The 22012-nt window shown below is 54.1% G+C and overlaps 1 protein-coding gene across 3 annotated transcripts in view; it reads right to left on the bottom strand.

Annotated features, from left to right (window-relative positions):
* MAN1C1 (mannosidase alpha class 1C member 1) overlaps nucleotides 1-22012 on the bottom strand; it is a 138950-nt gene that overhangs the window by 27844 nt on the left and 89094 nt on the right. For all 3 annotated transcript variants that reach the window (XM_084963387.1, XM_084963386.1, XM_084963388.1), the window contains 2 exons: nucleotides 5721-5836; nucleotides 3479-3559 (listed from right to left, as the gene is read on the bottom strand). In XM_084963387.1, coding sequence (XP_084819513.1) covers nucleotides 3479-3559; nucleotides 5721-5836 — 197 coding nt within the window. The remainder of the gene's footprint in view (nucleotides 1-3478; nucleotides 3560-5720; nucleotides 5837-22012) is intronic.

The following is a 22012-nucleotide window of genomic DNA, read 5'->3' as shown; positions in this document are numbered from 1 at the left end:
TTCATTTCTGGGGCTTGAGGGGGACGCAGTGTGCTGACCCCGTGTGTCGTTGCAAAACAAAGTCTTCTTGAGGTCTCTCCTTCTAACACGTGCAACTGAAAGATGCTGAGGCAGCTGTTTGGGGACGGAGGTGGGGAGGAGTCTGTGAATGCTTGATGGGACGTGGGTCAGAGGTCTCTGTGGGGTGGGTATGGTTCTTGTTTAGGAAGGAGGGAGGGAGGGAGAGGGAGCACCTGCACCAGGCGCCTGGCAGCGATGGCTGAGAGAAAATGATAATGTCCAACGCCAGGCAATGGGCCCCGGAAGTGGGCACAGGGGCAGACACAGCAGAAGCCACACCTTGTCTAGAATCCGGATTCCAAGGTCTCAAGTCACCCCAGAAGCCATGGTTTAGCGATAACAAGGGGCTCTCGTTTGAAGCTCCTGATATCTTCATTTGACCCTGGGGAGGCTGAGCACAGAAGCACAAGGGGACAAAGGAACCTGAGGGCACCTGACCCAAGGCTGGGGTTCCAGGCTGCCCTCTGCCCAAGGACTCCGAGCTAATTCTTCTGAAATGCTCCTCTCTGCCAGCAAACCATGTCTCCTCCTTTGGAAGGCTCTGCTGCCGGCTGGTCTGACGGGGTCTCAACATCCTGGGAAGGATCCCGGGTGAGTGTGTGGACAGCCGTGGTACCAGGGGGAACGGAACACGCATCCTCCTTACCATTTGGAGGTGAGTATGTGTGCCAGGCATCTTATCTACGTGACCTTCAATCCTTGCAACAGCCTTGTGGGAAAGGTGCTGTCCCACTTTGGGGAAGACAAACTGAGTCTCAGAGAAGCAATGTGCTCAAGGTTGCAGAGCCATGAAGCGGCTCTTTTCCAGGACCCCAAACCGCCTCCCCAACACAGAGGGATAAGGCCTCAAATAGCCATAGCAAGCAATGGGACGAGGCCTAGTGGTTCCAGCACAGAGGTGAGAGAGACCAGCAAAAATTATTCCTGTAGAGTAGAAAGGCCACTGGACTGGGAGTCAGAGCCCAGGGTCAGATCTCCCCACTTAGCAGCTGTGTGACCTTGGGTGGGCCATGCACTGTTTCTGAGCCTCATCTGTGCAAAGGGTCTTCTAGAAATCAAATGAGAGGATGTGTACAAATGAATGTGCCATCTAAACTGTAAAGTGCTGTGCAAATGTCACCGGGTGTGGCTGTGGTTGTGCTTGTTATTCTCATGGGAGCTGGGTCTCTGTAGGGTCACCCTACCCAGTAGGTTCCCTCTGAAGCAAGAAAGGCCTCAGCCCAGAAAAGGGTGTGGGGTCTCTTTCACGGTTCGTTCCACAAACACTTGAGGGAAAGACCTCCCTCCACGGGCACCAGTGTGTGTGAATGGAGGATGAGGCAGGAGGGAGGCCTTGGTCTAAGGTGGCTGAGTCCTGGTGACAAGCAGTGATGCCAGGCCAGGCTGGACAAGGGCCAGAAGCCAGACCCACAGTGGAAAGGCCACAGAGTCATGCGACTAAGGTAGCCCTCAGAGCCGTGCTGCCTGGGCCAGTTACCTCTTCTATGAGTCTCTGCACCCTGCCCCCCCACACACATGCGGCCTCGTCTCTGTCACGTGGAGGTGCTGGGGACCAGAGGCATGCCTGGGGTTTGGGGCTGCCGTAACCCGGGGAGCCTGCCTGCTCAAGGGTTCTGAGCCACTTGGGCTGCCCTTGGCCTTCTGAACACAGGTGTGCCTACCATACCACACTGCCTGGTCTGCCCCTGCAAAGCCAGGGTGATGGTCCCTCCTAGGGAGACGAGGCCTCAAAGCAAGTTCTCAGCATCACAGCGGCCCTCTGAGGAGGAAGGAGGAGGGGCCAGCGTCAGGTATGAGGAGTCCCAGCTCCTTCCGGAATTGCTGGCCCCTCCCTGTGAGCCCTGGGCTGCATCATCCCACCCCATCCCTCCCAGGACCTGGCCTGAGGCCTGCAAGTGCCTGTGCAGAGCGCAGCACGTTTCTGCTCCATGTCACTTTCCTGTCCTGGGGTTTTTCTTTCTTTTTTTTTTTTTTTTTTTCTTTTTTTGACATTTCTTTGGGCCGCTTCTGCGGCATATGGAGGTTCCCAGGCTAGGGGTCGAATCGGAGCTGTAGCCGCCGGCCTACGCCAGAGCCACAGCAACGCGGGATCCGAGCCGCGTCTGCGACCTACACCACAGCTCACGGCAACGCCGGATCGTCAATCCACTGAGCAAGGGCAGGGATCGAACCCGCAACCTCATGGTTCCTAGTCGGATTCGTTAACCACTGCGCCACGACGGGAACTCCTGTCCTGGGGTTTTTCAAATGAAATCCAGGCCTCCGGTGGCTCCCAGGGTTCCCATGGACAATCATTTGGGGGCAAATTGGTACAAGCAGTAATCTCTGCAGAGGCGATGAGCCTTGATGGAGGGGGCACCAAGTGACTGGAGTGATCAGGCTCTCGCCTGTGGTCTCACCACCCTGGCTTCCGCCCCAGCGTGGAAGGGAAGCAGAAGGAAAGGCTTTCTCCCGCAGCAGCAGCAGCGGCCCCCGCCAGCAGGGGGCAGGATAATGACTCGTCTCCATGTGGACAGAGCAACGGTCAAACCCAGCAGTGCACACTGCCTCTGGGTAACGGGGACACAATGGATGGGTGACATGCTGGGGACTCGACCAGCCTCCCGGCCACCTCAGGCTGTGCTTTCCCTGGAGATCACAAGGGGAAGAAGCCTCCCATTTCTGTGGTTCTCAAGATTCCTTGTACCTTGGAGAACGTGGACTTGGGAGCCTTTTAGCCCCGGGGCCAAACCCTTGCCCTCTCCTCCTTTTCACAAGAGCTCTTTGACCCCAGGGGGGATTGGGACCACCCCACGGTGGGAAGGCCTGAGGCCTGGGGCAGGAGAAGGGACTTGCTCAAGGCCACAGGCAGGTGCCCTGTCGGGAGGAGACGCAGGTTTTCTGGTTGTGTCCAGGGCTCTGCCTTCTTGCCACACTGAACCATCCTCCTAGAAGCCAAGGCAAGTGGCCTGGGTCGAGAGACCAGCAGTGGCTGCCCACCTTCCCTGTCTTCCCCTTGAGACCTGGAGCTGGTGTCTAGCTGATGGCTGGCCCAGGGGCAGAGGGCAAGGGATGCCTATGAAGTGGGCCAAGGGCCAGGGGCCCCTGAGTGAAACAGTGCTCTTGGCCTCATCAATCCTGAGAACCAACACCTATGAGAACCAGTCCAGCAACAACCCAAACCCAGACGGAGCCCAGATATCGCAGGTGCCGTGCGGGGAGCCGTGAGGATGGTGGGCCGCCCCAGCTGCTGCCACTAGAGAATTTACGACTGACTGTGGGAGCAGAATGGAAACCTTACACAGAAGAGGAGGAGGAATCTGCAGGTGGCACCATGGAGGCGGGATTCGGATCCCCTGGAATTCCGGTTTCCTCACTGCCTGTTCTCCCAAGCCCTTCCCAGCCTGGATGGTCCAGGCGCCTGGAAAGGCCAACTCACCTCCTCCCCCGTCAGGTAGAAAGCTGACAGGAGTCCTCCGATGTACCGGATGTTCACTTCGAACAAGGACGCTTCTCCACTCTGCGGGGCAGAAAGATGGGGAGGGCGGTGGGGACATTTGTGAGATGGTCACAGGCCTCCCTGGGGCAGCCAGGCCCTGGAGACAGGTCACACCTGCCGCTGCCCTTGCTCCACTGACCTGGCCACACCTCCACCTGGCTCCAAGCCCTTGCCCAGCGGGCCAAGCTACCCTTGGTGGTTTTCAGAGCAAAAGATGAGAGGGATCAGCACCTGCCTGGCGGGCAGCTGCCGCACATTGACAGAGCTGCACATAAACACTGGGTCTGGCTTCCTGCCCCAGCCCTTGCCAGAGGCCATGGCAGCAAAGTTATGCCTGGCTGCTCTCCAAGGAGTTCAAGAACTCTTGTGGCTGCAGCTAAGCCTGAGGAGAGGCCAGCCCCCTCCCCTCCCCAAGGGAGCACCTTGGCTTAGCAGGAGGATGGATGGGGTGGCCCTTCTTTGGGGTGACAGGCACATGGAAGGGTCTCAGAGGAGGTTCTGAGGCAGAAAGGAGGGTGCCAGGCAGATCCTGGGAGGCGACCAGCAGTTTCTCAGCCTCTGCTCTGCAGCCCTCGGGGCACACCCACACTGCCTTAACCATTGTTGTTGTCTTCCTGAAGTCTGCACTGCAAATCAGGGGTATTGGGGCTTCAGGCCAAGGCCCAGATAAAACCCCACCTGAGTCACTCCCTTGGCTTTGTGACTTCAGGCAAGAAATTGAGCCTTCCCCTGCTGGAGTTTCTTCACTCCCTGCAGGGTGGGAATGAGATGCTGAGTGGGGCAGATGAGATCCCTGCCAGGGCAGGGAATGGCTTCACAAAGGTGCCTGTTATTACCCCGACCCCCTAGCCCTAAGCACCCCCCCAGCACCCCCCGGCCTGCTTCCCACATGGAGGTCTTTTATTATTGGTAACCACCACGGTTGTCCTTCTACCTGGGAGAGCTTTTCCATCAGCAGAGCCCTTGCAAAGCTACTCTCTCTCTCTGGCCTTCACTCCCACTTCCAGATGAGAAAGCTCAGGCTAGAGAGGTGGAGAGACCACATCTTGCTTTCTTCCAGGGACCCTAACCTGCCCCAGCCCACCTGCATGGGCCTAGGCTCCCCAGCCCGTCCCCACCTGCCCCAGGATGGGGCAGCTGCCTGGGGCCCGCTCTCTACCCACCCCCTGCATGGGGGAGAAAAGGGGGGTAGGGGGACACTCCTTCCTCTTCCTGCCTCTGCCTTCCTATTCACTGTCCTAGAAAATGGGAGGATTCTGCACTTGCGAGCGCCTCGCACAGACTTGCAGAAGTCCTAACAAGCCTCAAAATTATCACAATGATGGTGGCACCGCTTTGCATCTGTGTCAGACCTTAGCGGGTTATCAAATGCTTTTTACAGCCCTCTGTGGCGGTCAGTCCTCAAGAGCCTGTGAATGAGGCGCTCTTGTTGTACAGCCGTTTGGTTGGGAAAACTAAGGCGCAGGGGGGCTAACGGCCTTTCCCAGGCTGGAGCCCTAGAGTGTGACCCTGCCCCCACCCATCTGTCTCCATGTCTTGCTCCCCCAAACCATCTAAAGAGCCTCTCTCTGCGGTGAGCTCAGACCCCCAGGATGGATCTGTTCCTCCACTGGGAGATCAGTGGGAGTGGCATCTGGTATTTAAGGCTTTTGTGCCAGCCATGCATATGGGCATCACCTCCCCCAGGCCTTGGTCCCTGCCTAGACACCTGCAAAGCTGGAAGCCAAGTGGGTCCCAGACCTGGTCACAGGCCTCAAGCCAGACGCCCGCCCCGCCGCCCCTCTCAGCCATCTCGAGGGCAGCAGGTTAGAGCAGCTCCGAGCAGATAACCACTCTTCTCTTCCCAGAGTCCCTGTTGCTGCTGTTCTGTCAGACAGACTCAGTCCCACAAGGGGCTTCTGGGTGTGAGCAATGTGCCCAGAGCCCAGCGAGGGGAAGCAAGGCTGTCTTCCATGCCAGGGAGATCAGGCTGGTAAGTACTCATGAGCCAGCCAGGGGTGGCGGGATGTCCCCCGCCTTAAGGCTGGTTTGAGGGGAGGGGCCTCAGCATGAGGGCATGGAGCCCCACTTCCAAGAATGCTCTGCTGGGCAGCCTGGGTCTCAGAGGTGATGGCGGTGGGGGAGCTGGTAGCTGATCTCTCCAGTCCCTTCTGGCCCTAATACCCCAGGGTCTCTGACTTACCACATTCAGGTGGAAGCTTTCTTCTACCCAGGCCTTGGCCTCCTGGAACTCCTCCTTCAGCTCCATGAGGTAGAGGGTGTCGAGGGAGTCAATGACTGTGGCCCCGCTGAGGCCTCCTGCAGGCACAGAGGATGAAGCTGTGACTCAGGGTCATTCTGACCCTTTCCACTCCAACCATGTGAGCCACCATTCCCCAGGCCTCCTCTAAACACCTGGCCAGGCTCTCGGGCACCATCCAGGGGGACTCTGGGCCTTTGAAGGCATGTCTAAGACCCAGAGTCCTGCTATGGGCTGCTTCCTCCTCAGGACAGCAAAGAGTGGGTGGCAGGTCAGGGAGACCAAGTTTAATGGCTGAGCCATTTCCCAGAACTTGGTCCACTCTTATGTCTGCCAGCAAGTCAACCATCAGTGCCAGCCAGGCATCTGCCACCTTTCTCTGAGGCTGGGGGTGGCGGGGATGGGGCAGATGAACTGACTTGGGGGTCTACAGAATCATAACAAATGTTCCAGTCCTCTGACTCTTCAATTTCATTTCTTTTTTTCTTTTTCTTTTTTTTGTCTTTTTGCCATTTCTTGGGCTGCTCCCGCAGCATATGGAGGTTCCCAGGCTAGGGGTCCAATTGGAGCTGTAGCCACCGGCCTATGCCAGAGCCACAGCAACGCGGGATCCAAGCTGCGTCGGCGACCTACACCACAGCTCATGGCAACGCCGGATCCTCAACCCACTGAGCAAGGGCAGGGATCGAACCCACAACATCATGGTTCCCAGTCGGATTCGTTAACCACTGCGCCACGACGGGAACTCCTCAATTCCATTTCTTAATTTATTCTAAGGAAAAAAAGATGTTCATAAATATCGATCCAGAAAGATACTTATTGCAGCATATAATGGGTGAAAGTTGGGGAAAAAAACCCTCAAGTCCAACAATAGTGGATTCGTTATACCCATTGTGGCTTGTATATAAAATAGGACACTATGCAGACATGCACACAGGTGAGGAAGACCTGTGTTAGCTGGGGCACCATCCATGGGATCTGTTAAACTAAAAAAAAAGTAGATTGAAAAAAAAAAAGGCAATAGAATTTCTTTACTGTATGCCACCATGGACACAATTAAGTCTGGCAGGACATGATTCAGTGGCTATCTCCTCTCTATGCTGGGATTATAGGTGCTTCTTGATTTCTTCAGCTCATGGATTATTTTTATAACCAGAAATTAATTAATTTCTCTTCCTTCCTTCCTTCCCTTTCTTTCTTGGAAACAGTTTGGGCAAAGCAACCAACAAATGCAAAACCCAAAGATTCCGTGGCCACTCTTGCTCTAAGCCCGTGAGTACATAAAGCATGAGCTACCAGGCTTGGCCCCTGCCTCGGGGCCTTAGAATCTTGTCCTGGAAATAAAGGCTGAGAAAATGGAGCAGTTTTCCACATCACAGACTGGATAGCAGAGTGACGAAGACGACATTCCCATGAGGGACAGCCAGGGCCTGGCTGGTAGAGGACGGTGACGGGGCGGGGGAGGAGCTTGCTTGGTGCCATCTGGAGGGCTTCCGAAGAGATGGCAGCCTCCAATCAACTCCTTCTGAGTACAGTCATTGCAGGCAGCAGCAATTTCTTTTAGGGACTAGAGGGTAGCTTAAGAGGAGCAATTGTTTCTTCAGTGTCCTCCTTGCATAGGCTCAAAGCATTGAGACACAGGGGCTCCAACTTCCCCCAGTGAACACAAGAGCTTGCTGACAGGCGCCGCGGGCCCCACTTGAGTCTGAAGCACGGCTTTGTGGCCCCCCTCTCCCGCATTCAGAGTTCACATTTAATCTCCTTAATTAGTGCTTCCCTAGCTGCTCACTCGTGTTGACTTTGCAGGCAGAGAATCCTTGTGAAACCCAAACACTTAACCGCCTCTCTAGACTGGGCAAGGTCTAATAAATTAAAAAAAGGCATGGCCCGGAAAAGGATGGGAGGGAGATCCAGGAGAAGTTGGAGGTTAAAGACCCATTTCCAGAAGGGAGGGTTTGCCAGGAAGAGTGGAGGGAGGGAAGGGTGGGGGCACGCGGACGCTTTGCAATCCAGAGGCACGTGTCCTGGGATGGCTTTGGCACTTGGGTTGAAGTGAATTTCCAGAGTGTCAATCCTTCCTACACTTAGGGATTAGTAGGCAAACGTACTCAAAGCCAAACAAAGTTGATCTTTTCCTGGTTTATCCTGGCTGCCTCCCCTGTAGGTGTCCAAGGCTGAACACAGTTCAAGGGAACTCCTTACCCGCCTGAGGTGCCCAGGCCTTGGGGCATTGATGGGCCACATGTGGACAGAGGCTGAGAGAGTCCTGGTGTCCATACTCCTGGCTCTGAAGCCAGGCCCTCTTCCTGTTAACCACGGGGCCTCAAACCTGACTTCTTAAAGGCCTGGAGGGGTTTCTGAGATCCCACTCCCTTACCCCTAAATTTCATAGATGAGGACCCCAGGGAGGTCCCGCCCCAGATAAGACTGAGGGAGGCGTGGAGCCCCAGCCAGGGCCCAGTGTGGTGTGTTTTCCACAAGGAAAGGGGCCTTCAATTCCCCGTGAAGACAATTTCAGCTCTGCTTGCTAACCCCTCCCCCGCAGGGGCAGGAGGCTGCTCTGACCAGTGAAGAGGAGCCCAGGCTGTGTGTCCTTCAAGGCCAAGGGAGGGGAGGCCCGGAGTATCTGATTTCTGAATCCTGCCCCAGGCTGCCTGGTGTTTTCACCCCACGGGCCCTCTGTCCCCTGGGCCGACCCTGAGCCCAGAGTCCCCACGGCCTCAGCTGGGCCGGGAGGGCAGCCAGGGCACCTCATGACCAGCTATCCTTCCTAAACACTCCCGAGGCAGCTCGCTAAGAGATCTGTTGGCAAGTTCTGCCCCTGCTCTTGGGTTCCTGAGGCCTCCTCTCCTCCCCGCCCCCGCCCCCTCCCCAACACGGCTAGGCTGCAGGCCAGGAAGTCACTTATTGGAACGCTTTTTCTTTCAGGCCAGGGGTTACCTGGCGGCCAGGCTGGGCAGGAGAGAAGGCCCTATCCTGGATTCAACTCTATCTGCACCTGCAGCGGCCTGGGGAGCTCCCCGGGGGAAAAAGACACTTGCCCATTCAGTAAACAGACCCCCAACGGGCACGGACAGTCAGGCAGCCCGCCTGGAAGCTTTGGTTCCTGGGTCTGGAACCCTCGCTGTGCACAAAGGACCCCCGCTCCCTCCCCTTCCTGACAGGCAGGAGGCAGTGAGATCTGTTAAAAGAACACATCTTTGGGTTCAAATCCGGACTTGGGCCAGCAACACATTTGTTGTCAGTGTTAAAGTTCTCACCTGTAAAATGAGGTGAAGACCACTGGGCTGGGGTACTAGGGAGCCACTGAGGGTTCCTGAGCTGGTGGGTAACGGTATCATATAATACATCTGATAAAGACATCTACACATGCCTGGCACAGAGTAAGTGCTTGACAAATCAATTCATTGTTCTTATCTCTGGGGGTCCTTAGCTCCCCTTGAAACACTGGCCTGGCCAGGGAGATGCTGATTCAAATCCTGGCTCAATTATGCATAAGCTGTGTACAAGCGCAAGTCACTATACCTCACTGAGCCCCATTTTTCTCATCTGCAAAATGGAAATTATAGTAGGACCCACCTCGTAAGGCTGCTGGGAGGGATAAATGGGGCAGTGGATGGAAAGGAGGTAGCACAACGTTGGGTACATGTGAGCTTGCCCCCATAAACAGAAGCTGGTCCTGGGCAGCCCTTCCACAACGGCTTCTGGGGTCGCTGAGACTTTGTGATGCTCCTGCAGTATGGCTTTTCCCCACCCTGTAGGGCAGTGTGGGCATGAGGCGCAGCTTGCAAAAGCCTTGGCCGAAATTAAGGGAAAAGCGTCATATGGGTCCCACCTGCATCTGCTGCTGAGCCTTTGTACCCCTGACTTGAATGTGCCCCTGCCTCTGAAAGGGTCTACCTACTTCCAGGACCCCTCCCTTCCACTCCAATTCACCCTGTACACTGTCCCTGACCTGTCTTCCTAAAACCAGATCCACTGTGCCCCTCCCCGGCTCAGGAACCTGCAATGGCTTCTCAATACCCATGCACTAAGTACACGGTAGTGGTCAAGCCTTTTGGGCTTCAAAGGATCTGGCTAATATCACCTCCCAACAAGCTCTGCTTCCTGGACACAGGCTGCACGCTCCAGCCTCCCTACCCCTGCACATATGGTCTTGCCAACAAGACTTCTTTGTGCATCCGGGCATAGACAAAACCTATACCTTCTTCAAGGCCTCCTCCCGGCAGCCTTCCCTGATTGCAGCCAGCCAACCTCCTGCCCAGAGAGCTCCCAAAGCACTTTCTCAGGCGTCCCGCTCAGTGTTCTCCATTCCCACTCTGCACTGTGGAGCTGTCTCGCCCCCTAACTAGACAGTGAGCTCCTTGAGGTCAAAGGTTCCCACCACCTCTCTTGCACCCCTTCCCTGCCTTACCTCCAAGCAACCACAAGGGCCAGAGCCCTCAACCCCAACGGGCCACTCGCCATTCCCTGCAACCTCAGCAGATGCCTCGACTTCAGTGACTGCTACAAAGTCTGCTAGGATCGCCTTCCCCATGCCACCTTCTCCCGTGCGGGCTAGAGCCCACCCCAGCGCCTCCTGGTCCAGGAAGCCATTGTGGTCCTCTGCTTGAGGTCTGCATGGAGTCTCTCCCTCCCTGAGAAGTCTTCCCCAGCCCTCAGGGCCCACCCTCTGTGCCCCTACCCTGTGCACCCTCGTCCCCAAGAGAAGTGCTCCTGTCCTCATCACACTATAAAGGAGGCATCCATTTACTGTCCCTGTCCTCGTAATAGCAGGGGCTCAGCCTGCAGCAGATTGGTCTCCATGCTCAAGAGCCAGCTGCTGAGTGAGAGGGGGAGGCAGCAGGCCTGGAGACCACGCTGGCCCATCTCTGGAGCCTGTCCTAACTCCCTGGCATCATGCTCGCTCTGTGCTGGGTCTTGGCGTTCAGGATGCCACTCTTCATCTTCCCAGTGCCAGCTTCTTCCCAGTCCTTTTTGCTGGTCCTTTCTCCCATCCAGGCCCCGAAAGCCTGGGGTCCCTGGGGCTCTGTCCTTGGGCCTCTTCTCTGCTTTCCTTCCGTCCCTTGGTGATTCAATCTTGTCTCACAGCTTAAATGCCATCACCTGCCGATGATGCCCAGATTTATATTTCCGGCCAAGACCTTGACCTCAAAGCCCAGGCTCTCTAGCACATTTCCACTTGGAAATCCATAGATATCTCACCTTTAACTTTAGCTCAGCAGGATATGTCTGAAAGCATCTCCTGCTCCTCCCACCAAACCTGTTCCTCCCACAGTCTTCCCCCCTCAGTGAATGTCAACTCCCTTCTCCCAAAAGCTGTGGCCCTGAGCCCTTGACTCTGCCCATCTCTCGCCCCCACCTCTGGTCCCAAAGCAAATGCTGGTGGCTCTATCTTTACAAGCGTTCCAGCCTCCGCCCACTCCTCACCTCCTCCGGGCTACCGCTTTCATAAATGCAGGTCCTGTCACACAGCTCTTCTGCTCAAACCCTTCCCAGAGCTCCCCCGTGACCTGGAGGCTGTGATCTGGCCCTGGCTTCCTTTCGCTGCCTGGCCTCTCCCTCCACTGCAGTTGCTCCCTGCTCCTGGAACCCTCCAAGCCTTCAGAGTCTTGACTCGGCACCTGTGCCTGTTCTGCTGAAATAGCACCCCCGTCATTCTTCCCTTTCCCTTGGCACCTTTATCCTAGCAACGTCACACTAGTGAGCTGCCCCCATCACTGTCCTCCCTGATGGTGTGTGTGTAAACTCCCGGAGGGGAAAGCTCTGTTTTGTGCACTGCATCCTCCACTGCCTAGAACACGCTCCTGCCCATCACAGGTGCCCACTAAGTATTTGGGAATAAAGGGCCCCTCCCTCTGGGCGGGGAGAGCTTCTGCTGTGGCTCATTCATATCTCCCAGTGCCCGGCTACAGTCTGGCACCCAAAGGATTATAGGTAAATGCGTCGGTAGAACAGACTGAGCCTACAGCATGGGCATCTGTGGGGACCGCGGTCCAGGGCAGCTTAACTGTCTGCTCTAGGGGCTGGTGCCAATAGACAGCAGAGACCCTCCTGGCAGACTGTGGTGAGATCAGCCAGGGTGGCTGAGTGTGTCCACACCATCACCCTGTACAAAACTATTTGTCACACGAGTCAGTCTCTACAAGGGAATGGCCCCGGGGCGCCCATAACCCCCTCCCCTGGGGGCTGCCTGGCCAGGAACTACCTTGCCCTGCTGGACTGTGGTTTTGTAGCCCCTCTCCTGACTCTACCATATTAATGATGATGAGGTTTTTATGTGACATTATATTAGCAAAGAGAAATGGGTCAGGCTGGGCAACATAAGCTCCGGGAAGAACATTTAGACAGAAAAAAAATCACCCAAGGCGTAGCCTATTACCGCAATATCCCCAGAGCCCATATACTAATGGTTGCATTTAATTTGATGATATAATCCATAGAGAGTTTTCTTAATCTGTAAAAAAAAAAAAAAAACAAAAAAAAAAACCAATGTTTTTCTCAGCTTCCAAAGAAACTAGTGTGGATGTGTGGCAGGTCCCAGTTTCCAAAGATTGCCATAGGACAGCCCTTCCCACAAGAGGACCTCTTCCCACAGCTCACCTCCTTGGACCTGCGTGGAACTTTGTGACTACCTGGAACAACAGAGTAAAGCAGGAAGGATGATGAGTGAGTTTCCAGGCCCAGACTTAAGAGACAGGCAATTTCTGCTTCCTGTCTCTTGGAACCCTGGCTCTTGGGATCAGCCACCATACCGTGAGGAAGCCCAAGGTAGCCCAGAAGAAGAGACCACGTGGAGATGCCATACATGTGTCTTCTGACCAGCCGTCCATCTGCGGTCCCAGCCAACAGTCTGCATCAATTCCAGACATGTGAATGAAAGAGCTTCCAGAAGGTTCCAGCTGTCCAAGTCATCCTTCCTAGCTCAGGGCCCATATATCCTGGCAGAGAGATAAACTGTCCCCCTTGTGCCCTTTCTGAATTCCTAGCTCACTGGATCTGTGAGCATAATAAAATAATTATTTTAAGCCAGTAATGTTTGGAGTAATTTGTTATGCAGCAGTAGCAGCTGGAATGTTCTGCTACATGGGTTTCTATGGAGACTGATTAAAGCAATATCCCCATGACCCCAAAGTACAGTGTCTGAAACTACAGCATTTTGGATGGTGAGATCTTCTGGCTGCATGAAAAATCTTTTTTTTATTGTCTTTTTGCCATTTCTTGGGCCGCTCCTGCGGCATATGGAGGTTCCCAGGCTAGGGGTCCAATTGGAGCTGTAGCCACCGGCCTATGCCAGAGCCACAGCAACGCGGGATCCGAGCCGCGTCTGCGACCTACACCACAGCTCACGGCAACGCCGGATCCTTAACCCACTGAGCAAGGGCAGGGATCGCACCCGCAACCTCATGGTTCCTAGTCGGATTAGTTAACGACTGAGCCACGATGGGAACTCCATGAAAAATCTTCTTAGGGATTAGGCCCTCTCCGTTTCTATCAGGTCTGGGATTTTTGTTTGTTTGTTTTTCTTCCAATAGGAATATTTCTCTTGAATCTTTCCATGATGGTTATTTCCTGAATCACATAAAGTTGTTTTCAGAGGCTATTTCCAGGAAAAGGTTTTTTAGAGTCTCTGGAAGGACTCAAGATATTTTTTAAGGAGCTATTCCTGGAATCCCGCAGAATGCTCTTACTGAGGCTGGTTAATAAAAGATGATCAGATCTGACCATGTCACCGCCCTTTCAAAAAGCTTTCAATGTCTCCTGCTCTCCGAGTTCAAGGTCTTGAGGAGAGTGTGCAGGGTGCCTGTGGTCCAGGCCTTAGCAACCTCTCTGGCCTCGCCTCTCCTGGTCTCTTTGCACATGATGCTCTTCCCAGAGCAGACCAGATGGGGCACCTGATGATGCAAGATTGTGTTGTGTCTTCTCTCAAGATGTTCCAGAGCCACCAAGCAGAGCTGACCACCTCCTCCTCTGCAAGCCCACCCTGCTCTGCAGCAGGTGCCTCCGTCACCTGATTGCACTACATCCTGCATCTAGATCCAGTGGCTGGATCTGACTCCTCTCAGGAGCCCCAGCATCCATCCCCAGGCCAGGCCCAAAGAAGGCAAGACCAAACAACGGTTGAAAGAATAAGCAGCTGGTAGAAAGGCCCATAGCACTCTCTTAGGGATCTCCAAACACTTTACAAGGGCTCTTGGCCTCAGAGAAAACACACCACTCACAGCAGTGGCCAGCTAGCCAAGGAAAACACTGTTGGAGGGACTAGAAGGGCAGCTGCAGACGTCAGAGCCCTGGTGGAACTAATAGCTTCCTCCATCCTTCCCCACCAGATGCCCTGCTTTGCAGCCACAGCCGGCTGGAGAATGTTTGCCGTGGCTGACCGCTGGATGAGGTTCACTGCGACGAATAGCCGGACACGGTTCACTGAAGCAGTCTACTGGATAGGTTCCTCGTTGGAAAACAGTCTGTGTTAAAAATGTTAATGTTTTGTTTGTTTTTAAATAAGAGCTGAGGGTGCTGTCTGACCTGGGAACGGGTATTCAAAAAATTCCCCGTGACAGTGCTGTATAGCCAACTCTGAACTGCCTTTATCTCAAAACACCTCTGAGAGAAGAAAAGGCAGACAGAAATTGGAACCCAGGATGCTCCAAAGTCACCCAGCAGCTCAGTAGCTCAGGGCAGAGCTGTAACTAGACACTACCTTCCAGACCATGCGACTTTGTAGGCTTGGTTTTATCCTAGCTTTGTCTCTTTCCAGTTGTATGATCTTAGGCTGACTTGAGCTCTCTGGGCCTCAGAAAAATGGGACAATAGGGCCTCCTTTTCAGAGAGGCATGGCCAGTTCAGACAGACATATACAAAGAGCCCTCAGTAGGAGTTCCATTGTGGTGCAGTGGAAACGAATCCGACTAGGAACCATGAGGTTGCAGGTTCCATCCCTGGCCTTGCTCAGTGGGTTAAGGATCAGGCATTGCCATGAGCTGTGGTGTAGGTTGCAGAATTGGCTTGGATCCTGCATTGCTGTGGCTGTGGTGTAGGCTGGCGGCTATGGCTCCGATTCGACCCCTAGCCTAGGAACCTCCATATGCCGCGGGAGCGGCCCAAGAAATGACAAAAAGACACACACACACAAAAAAGGAAGAATTGCTTCCAACTTTCATTATAGTCATCTGTGTCCTTTTTCTCAAGTCCATCAGTGAATGTCTTCAGGGCTGATTCCTAACCTATTTAATCAAAGCTGGCACAGACCCCACAGAATAAAGGCATCCTTGTGACCTAGTAAATGATGCCCTGTGCCCACTGCCTCACACCTAGACGAGGAAGCCTCCTGAGAGCAGTGCCCTTACTAAAGGCTGTTCCCATGTGGTGGGAGGTGTAGGGGACCAGAGACCATCTTCGCGGTACTCTGAGAACGTGGCCCAGGGCAGATACCACCCAAAGTCTGCTTGTGGAATGTGGGATTCTCCTCAATGCCCACCACAGAGATTAATAAGAACAACTGCAGATGGCACTTTGTGCCAGGCACTGTCATCTGCTCACACACATCTTCTTTTTTTGTCTTTTCAGGGCCACACCTGCAGCATATGGAAGTTCCCGGGCTAGGGGTCTTATCGGAGCTACAGCTGCCAGCCTACACCACAGCCACGCCAGATCCAAGCTGCATCTGTGACCTACGCCGCAGCTTGTAACAACGCCAGATCCTTAACCCATTGAGTGAGGCCAGGGATGGAACCCGCATTCTCATGGATACTAGTTGGGTTCTCAACTGGCTGAGCCATGTGGAACTCCCACATCTTCTTTTTTAAACCTCATGAAAACTCTATCATTGTCCCTCTTTTACAGAAGAAGATTGATGCTTCAAGGAATTATGTCACCTGCTCGAGATTTATTCATTTACCCAAGACATAGTGTTGCGTGCTCACAACGTGCCTGGGGCTGGAGCACAGTGGGGAACGCACAGCCTTGGTCCCTACCTCCAAGGAGCTGAAGGTCTGGTGAGGGAGAAAGACACCAGCCAGGTCTCACACAGATGACCTCGTTAAAGGACCTCGGGCGATAAAGGGAAAGAGAGCAGGAGCATGGTCAGGAGGAGGTGGCATTTGGGCTGAGGCCTGAAGGAGGCACGGGAGGAAAGAGGGGCTCGGGGCAGGCCAGGCAGATGCACAGCAAAGGGAACGGAGTGGGGAAGTCCTGGCATGTCTGTGGAGCAGAGAGGAGCTGTGAGGTGGTGAGAAAGAGGGAACACAGTGGGTGGTGAGGGGTGGGGCCAGACCACACGGGGCCTCAGGGCTCAAGGAGGACTTAGGGACCAGAGTTGTCTGACATTTTAAAGTGATACAAAGCTGCTGTGTGAAGAGTGTCCCAAAGGGGTTCCAGGAGGCCCCCATGCTGAGTAATGCCGGGAGCTGCTATCTTGGTTGGTGAGGGCCCACCAGTCACTTAGGATTAGGGGGCAGGGAGCCCCTGGGGCTGTGCTTTGAGATCCTTTGAAGGAAACTGGAGATGCCCCCCCCCCCCCCAGCTGATGGGAAGATGTTGACTGGTCCAGGGGCAAGAAGAATTAACCCCAAGCACAGGGCAACATCAGCCCATTGCCTCACTTTAGCCCCACTGGGGGAGCCTCCAGCTGCCCTCTGAGGGCGCCAGGGCCTCCCAGGCCCACAGATGCAGGGTCAAATGTCATCTCGGGTATACATGGTGGCCACACAGAGCCATGCATTGATCATGGCAAACACAGCCTGTGGACCAGAGCCAAGAGGCACAGATGTGTGGCGCTGATAACAAGATGAATGATGATTATTGGAAAGGAGAAAAGCAAGGAAATCAAAGAGGTCCTGTTCACCTCCAGAAACATAAAGAGATGGCAGAGGCAGTGCCAGGAGAACTTGATACAAAGCTGTGTCCTAGTCCCTGGGATGGCCGAGCTGCCGGGAATGGGCCAGCAAAAAGGGCTGAGGCCTGGAGCCATATGTACTTGTTTGCCTCAGTTTCCTCATCTGTACAGTGGGGACAAGCATATCTCACCCTGCAGAACCCTCCTGGGTGTTATGGATCACACAGTGGACGCAGCAGCCGCTCTGCAGCCAGCCTCAGCTGAGTCTGTGTACAGGCAGATGGGAGCACCTCTTTAAAAAGCCTCCCAGACCTCCCAGTGTGGCTCAGCAGGTTAGAACCTGACACAGTGTCCATGAGGATGCAGCCTTGCTCAGTGAGTTAAGGATTCACCATTGCCACAAGCTGCAGTGTAGGTCGCAGACGCGGCTCGGATCTGGTATTGCTGTGGCTGTGGCATAGGCCAGCAGCTATAGCTCTGATTCAGCCCCTAGCCTGGGAACTTCCAAATGCTGTGGGTGCAGCTGTAAAAAGAAGGGGGAAAAAAAGCCTCCCAGCAGGGGGTGCAATTTGTGTCGCTCTTCTCTAGATAGGGCTGAGAGGTCATGTAAATTTCCCCTGGTTGACAAATGCAGGAGTTAGGATTCAACTCAGGCCACAGGCCTGTGTGTTTCACTGGCATGCTGTCCTGATCTTGTGCAATTTCTGGGAACTTGGCCAGGTTCAGAGGGTCCGAGAGGGTCCCAGGGAGGTATCCACAGCCACGAGGCCCCCAGGCATCTCCTCAGGGCCTGGCAGCACCTCTTGCCTATGGCTGGAGCAGTGCCCCTATGTAGCAGGTACCACCTGTGTGAGAGGAGCTGGTGCTTCTCCCCCCAGGAGCCCTGCCCGTGGTGCTCACACCAGCCTCCACGAAGCCTTCTCAGGTCCCCTCCAGGGAGTGACGCCTCCTCCCTGCACCATTCTGGGTCCCACTGCTGATCACTTTGCCAGGCAGACTCACAGGAGGGTCCATGTTGGTCTCACAGGTGGGAGCCTGGGAGGCAGAGGTCCTGCCTTATTCATCTTGGAACCATCTATGATGCCAGGCGCTCAGTAGGGTCTGAGTAAACGTATATGGAATTAACCCAAGAGAACTGAGAAGGAGCCAGAGCAAGTGTGAACAGAGGCTGGACCAGCTGGCCTCTCCCCATCGGGCCCACGATGGCCCCGCCGGGTTCACTCTCAGCATCTGGGGATGCGGAGGGGGCCAGCTCGCCCTCCTCTACAGACCAGGGGCCTTCCCTTTCCTCCATAGGCCACTTCCAGAATCTACTAGAAACCACCCTAGCCCCTCCCCTTAACTGAAAGGACACTCAAGTGCATTTTACACAGAAAGTAATGCAAGTTTCCCACTGGCAGACCTACCTGTGTTGATCACCTGAGATAAGAGGGCAGGGAGGTTCCTCTGGGCAGGTTTTATTTACTACAAAGGATGAGGTAAGGAATTTATTTTGGAGTCAGGTAGACAGAACCAAATCCTCCCTTGCTATTCCTAGCTGTGTGACCACTGGTTGGCTGCTTTACCCATATGAGACTCAAAGTTTTCATCTGTGAAATGAGGATAATGTCAGCTAATGCATATTATTAGAGACTGTGGCAGTAGCTGTACATAGAAGGTTTTTTTTTTTTTTTCTCTCTTTAATTGTAAATGGACTGCAGGAGGGGCCTCTGGGTCACCTTTCGTTTCATTTTATTTATTTTATTTATTAAAGAGGCAGTAGCGATAGTGGAAAATACACAAGCTTCTAGTCGAAATGCTTAAGCCTTGGCACTGCACATTACTGGCTATGTGGCCACAGCCAAGTTGCTTAACCTCTCTGAGCTGAGTCTGCATCTGTCAAAAGGAAGTGATAACACCGCCCTTGGAGGTGTGGGTGGCTTTGATGTGGTCCAGAGTCTGGCAGAAAGAGGGAGCAGGAGGGGAAGGGTCTGTGCCTGAGCTGAACGGGGAGAGGCCCCTCACCCACCTGCCCCAGTCCACCTGCCCCTCATCCCTGGCGTGCTTCCTGGGTGAGGACTGCCTCTGCTTTAGATTTGGGGGCCAGCACAATTCGCAAATGTGCAAACACTCCACGGCCTGGAAGACAGCTCTCTCTGCTTCAGAGAAAACACACAGTTCAATTTCCTAAAGATTGAACCCCAGGAGCCTTTTAAGGCTTTCCTGGTGAGAGAGCAGTTCTCAGAACTCTCGGGCGGTGCCACCCTCATGGAACTAAACAATTAAAGTCTGAGTATTTGTCATTCTCAGCAAAGGTTCGCAAGGATGACTGAGAAGATGGGGGGGAAAAAAAAAAAAGCAAAGCCTGATTTCGGCGGCACAGTTTTCAGAAATATATGGTAATCCATTTTTGTCAATCCACGGAAGGCACAGCTCAAATCATTAAAAAGCCATCATACTTAATCATGCATGGAGAGGGCTGGCCTGTGCCTCTCAGATCATTTTCAAATGGTTTCAGGTTAACTTTCAAAAACTGACAGGCAAGCAGGGAGGGGATTATGACAGATGATAATCTGAGGAATTTCTGGTTCTGGTTCTCAGAGGACGAGGGATTTACTTGAGAGAAAACTGCCACCCCGAGCTTGGCGTGGTGGCAGTGGGGACAGCAGCGAGGGAGACTCCAGGATGGATCAGCCGTGACTTCTGCCCTCGGAGAGTCTGCAGCTGCTTTCTCAGAAAAACAGCAGATCCCTAGCAAACGATTCAGCAAGCAATTGTAATCTATTGTGATGGGAGCCAAGAAAAGGCAGACATTTACCCAGTGGTTAAGTCTCATCTGTGGGCCTACAGACCTGGGTTTGGAATTTGTCTTTGCCGCCTCCTAGCTGTGTGACCCCATGCAGGTTTCTGAATCTCTGAGACTCCAATTCCTCATCTATAAATGGATGGCCAGCCCGTGGGCTCAGGAGGTTATGAATGAGTTCACTTCTATGAAGACTTATCATGTAGTGCCTGGTGCACAGTGAGCTCTCCGGCAATCCCACCCAAGCAGCTGACTCTGCTGAAGGAGGCCTCACAGATGCCCTGTGATTTGGAAGGGTGAGCCAGAGTCTGCAGGGTGGAGAGATCGGGGAAGGACATTCCAGGTGGAGGGCACGGCCTGTACCAAGGCTCTGAGGGGAGCCATTGGTCAGGTATGTGGGGAGGGGGACGAGGGAGGGAAGCTAAGCAGAGTGGGGGTCCTCTGCGAAGGTCAGCAAGTGCCAGGCTGAGGGGTTGGGACTTTCTCGAGAGGGCCATGGGGAGCCCTGGAGGTGTGCCGGCCGGCCAGGCCTGCGATCAGCCGTGTGGATCAGAAGCTAGCTGAGGGCAGGGGAGCGGCTGTGGAGAAGGCTGGGCCAGGAACATCCTGTCTTTGTCCAATCCTAGTCCACGGTGACCACCTCCCATCAAATGCCGATCCATGGTCCCCAGCCTTTGTTTGAGGGGACATCCTTGATGATGCTCAGCAGAGACGATGCTCTTCTTCCCAAGGCAGAGACACTGGAGGGAAACCACTGTCCAGTCAGGAGCTGCATTCCCCACACGGGGGTCGTGGGGCCCCACGATCAAGTTCTGGCCAATGCAATGTGAGCACCAGTACGTACACCACGTTCACCTCTGTGGGATCCTTCAAGGCAAGGTGACCTTGGGCGTCGCAATCTGAAGATGACGGAGCCTCCAGCACCTGGGTCCCTGACTGTGACTAGAACTCCCTCCTCCATCAATTGACTTTAACGTGAGCCAGAAATCAAAGTCTTTTCTCAATTCATAAAAAGACCTCTGGGTTTATCTGTTATAGCAGCTAGCGTGACCTTAAATAAATCCACCTGTTATAAAGAATGACCCTGGACAAGTTAGTTTGCTTCTCTGAGCCTCAGGGTCTCTCATGCAGATTGTTGTGAAAGGCGACAAATGTTGAGTGATGCTTTGCAAGCAGGGAAGGGCTGCAGACATGCCATTCATTGCTGGTGTTATGCTTCAGTCTCTTCTAGCTAGAGCCTGAAGGCGAGGGGACTTGGTAGAGCCCCTGCTGGGACAAGGGGGAGGACGGCCAAGGGTTTGGAGAAGCTCCAGGCAAGGGGTCCAGATCTATAAGCAGATCCTGGCCCAGACTGGAGATCCCCACTCCAGGCTTTAGTTCTGCCTCTTGGCAGAGATGCTCCCCAAGTGGCTGAGCCCCCTGGGAGAGGGGGCTGGGGCTTGGCTTCTGTCTTCTGATGGCTCCCCTGGGAAGGAGTCAGCCCAGCCTCCCTGATAACTTGTTTCAGCCTCTCACAACTCATTAACAGGAAATTGCATGCCCTGCCAGGAAGATGCATGTCTGCTTTTTCAGACACGTCAGGTAGACACTGTTATCACAACCGTGTCACGTCTCTGCACAGCCCCACAGTCATCCTACTGCTCTGGGGTCCTCCTGCCAGGCTCTGCTCAGGGCACGCACTTGCTGTCTTTGGAGATCTGAGGGCCTTGTGTGGTTGAGTGTCAGGCCAGCCAGTCTGGACAGGGGCAGGGGCTCGGGATGGAAGCCCATTTCGGTGGCCAAAGCTCACTCTGCACCCGACCCCTAAGCAGTCCTGCAGTCCCACCCCAAGACTGACGCTGAGACACTGTAGGAAGACAGGAAGAAGGCTGAGTGTGTGTGATGTATGGAGTTGGATCCGGTCAATGGCGACTTTAACAGGACCCCGGTCATTACGTGTCCATTTGCTGAGGGGGGTTCCTCTCCCATAGCTTGGAGGCAGGGATAGAAAATGCTCCACCCCCCAGCCTCTGGAGCCTCAAGTCAGGGGGAGCCACCTCATCCTGTATAAGGCTCCACAGCCCCGTTCTCAGGCAGGCAGTGTAGACACTGATCTTCTCCGCCTCCAGTGCTCTCACCTTTGGCCATTGCCCTCTTGCCAGCTCTAGCTTGGGGCATGAGAGGAGCTTTCAAATCACCTGAAAGAGTGAAAACTACCAGCACCCTGGACCAGGCTCTGTGGAGAGACGGAGAAGAAGCAACAACAAAAGGACAAAAAGCATCCACTCCTGCAATCTTTTCACATACAAATTACCCCGTTTGAGCCTCACCACCCACCCTGAGGGGTGCTATTAATACCCTTATTCCACTGGGGAGGAAACTGAAGCTCATGGTGATTAACTGACTGATGTTCAAGGTCACCCAGCTGGTGCACTTGGTGAGCATCTGAGCTGCACCCTATAAAGTTCCCATAATAACTATAGTCACCTGTTGAGTAGGTCCTACATACCAAGTACTAAGCTGAGCATTTTGTAAGCTCTCCAGCAGAGGTTATATTATCTCCAATTCCAGATGACATACGGAGGCTCAGAGAGATTAAGCCACCTGTCCAAAGTCACACAGCAAGTTAGTGGTAACCAT

The sequence above is a fragment of the Sus scrofa genome, chromosome 6 (genome assembly GCF_054392235.1).
Source record: "Sus scrofa isolate SSC_HxYL_T2T_F1_AM1 chromosome 6, Sscrofa_HxYL_maternal_Yorkshire_Landrace_v2.0, whole genome shotgun sequence".
Taxonomy (NCBI): domain Eukaryota; kingdom Metazoa; phylum Chordata; class Mammalia; order Artiodactyla; family Suidae; genus Sus; species Sus scrofa.
Note: the sequence above shows the minus strand (reverse complement) of the source record. Positions and strands in the feature narration are given on the sequence as shown.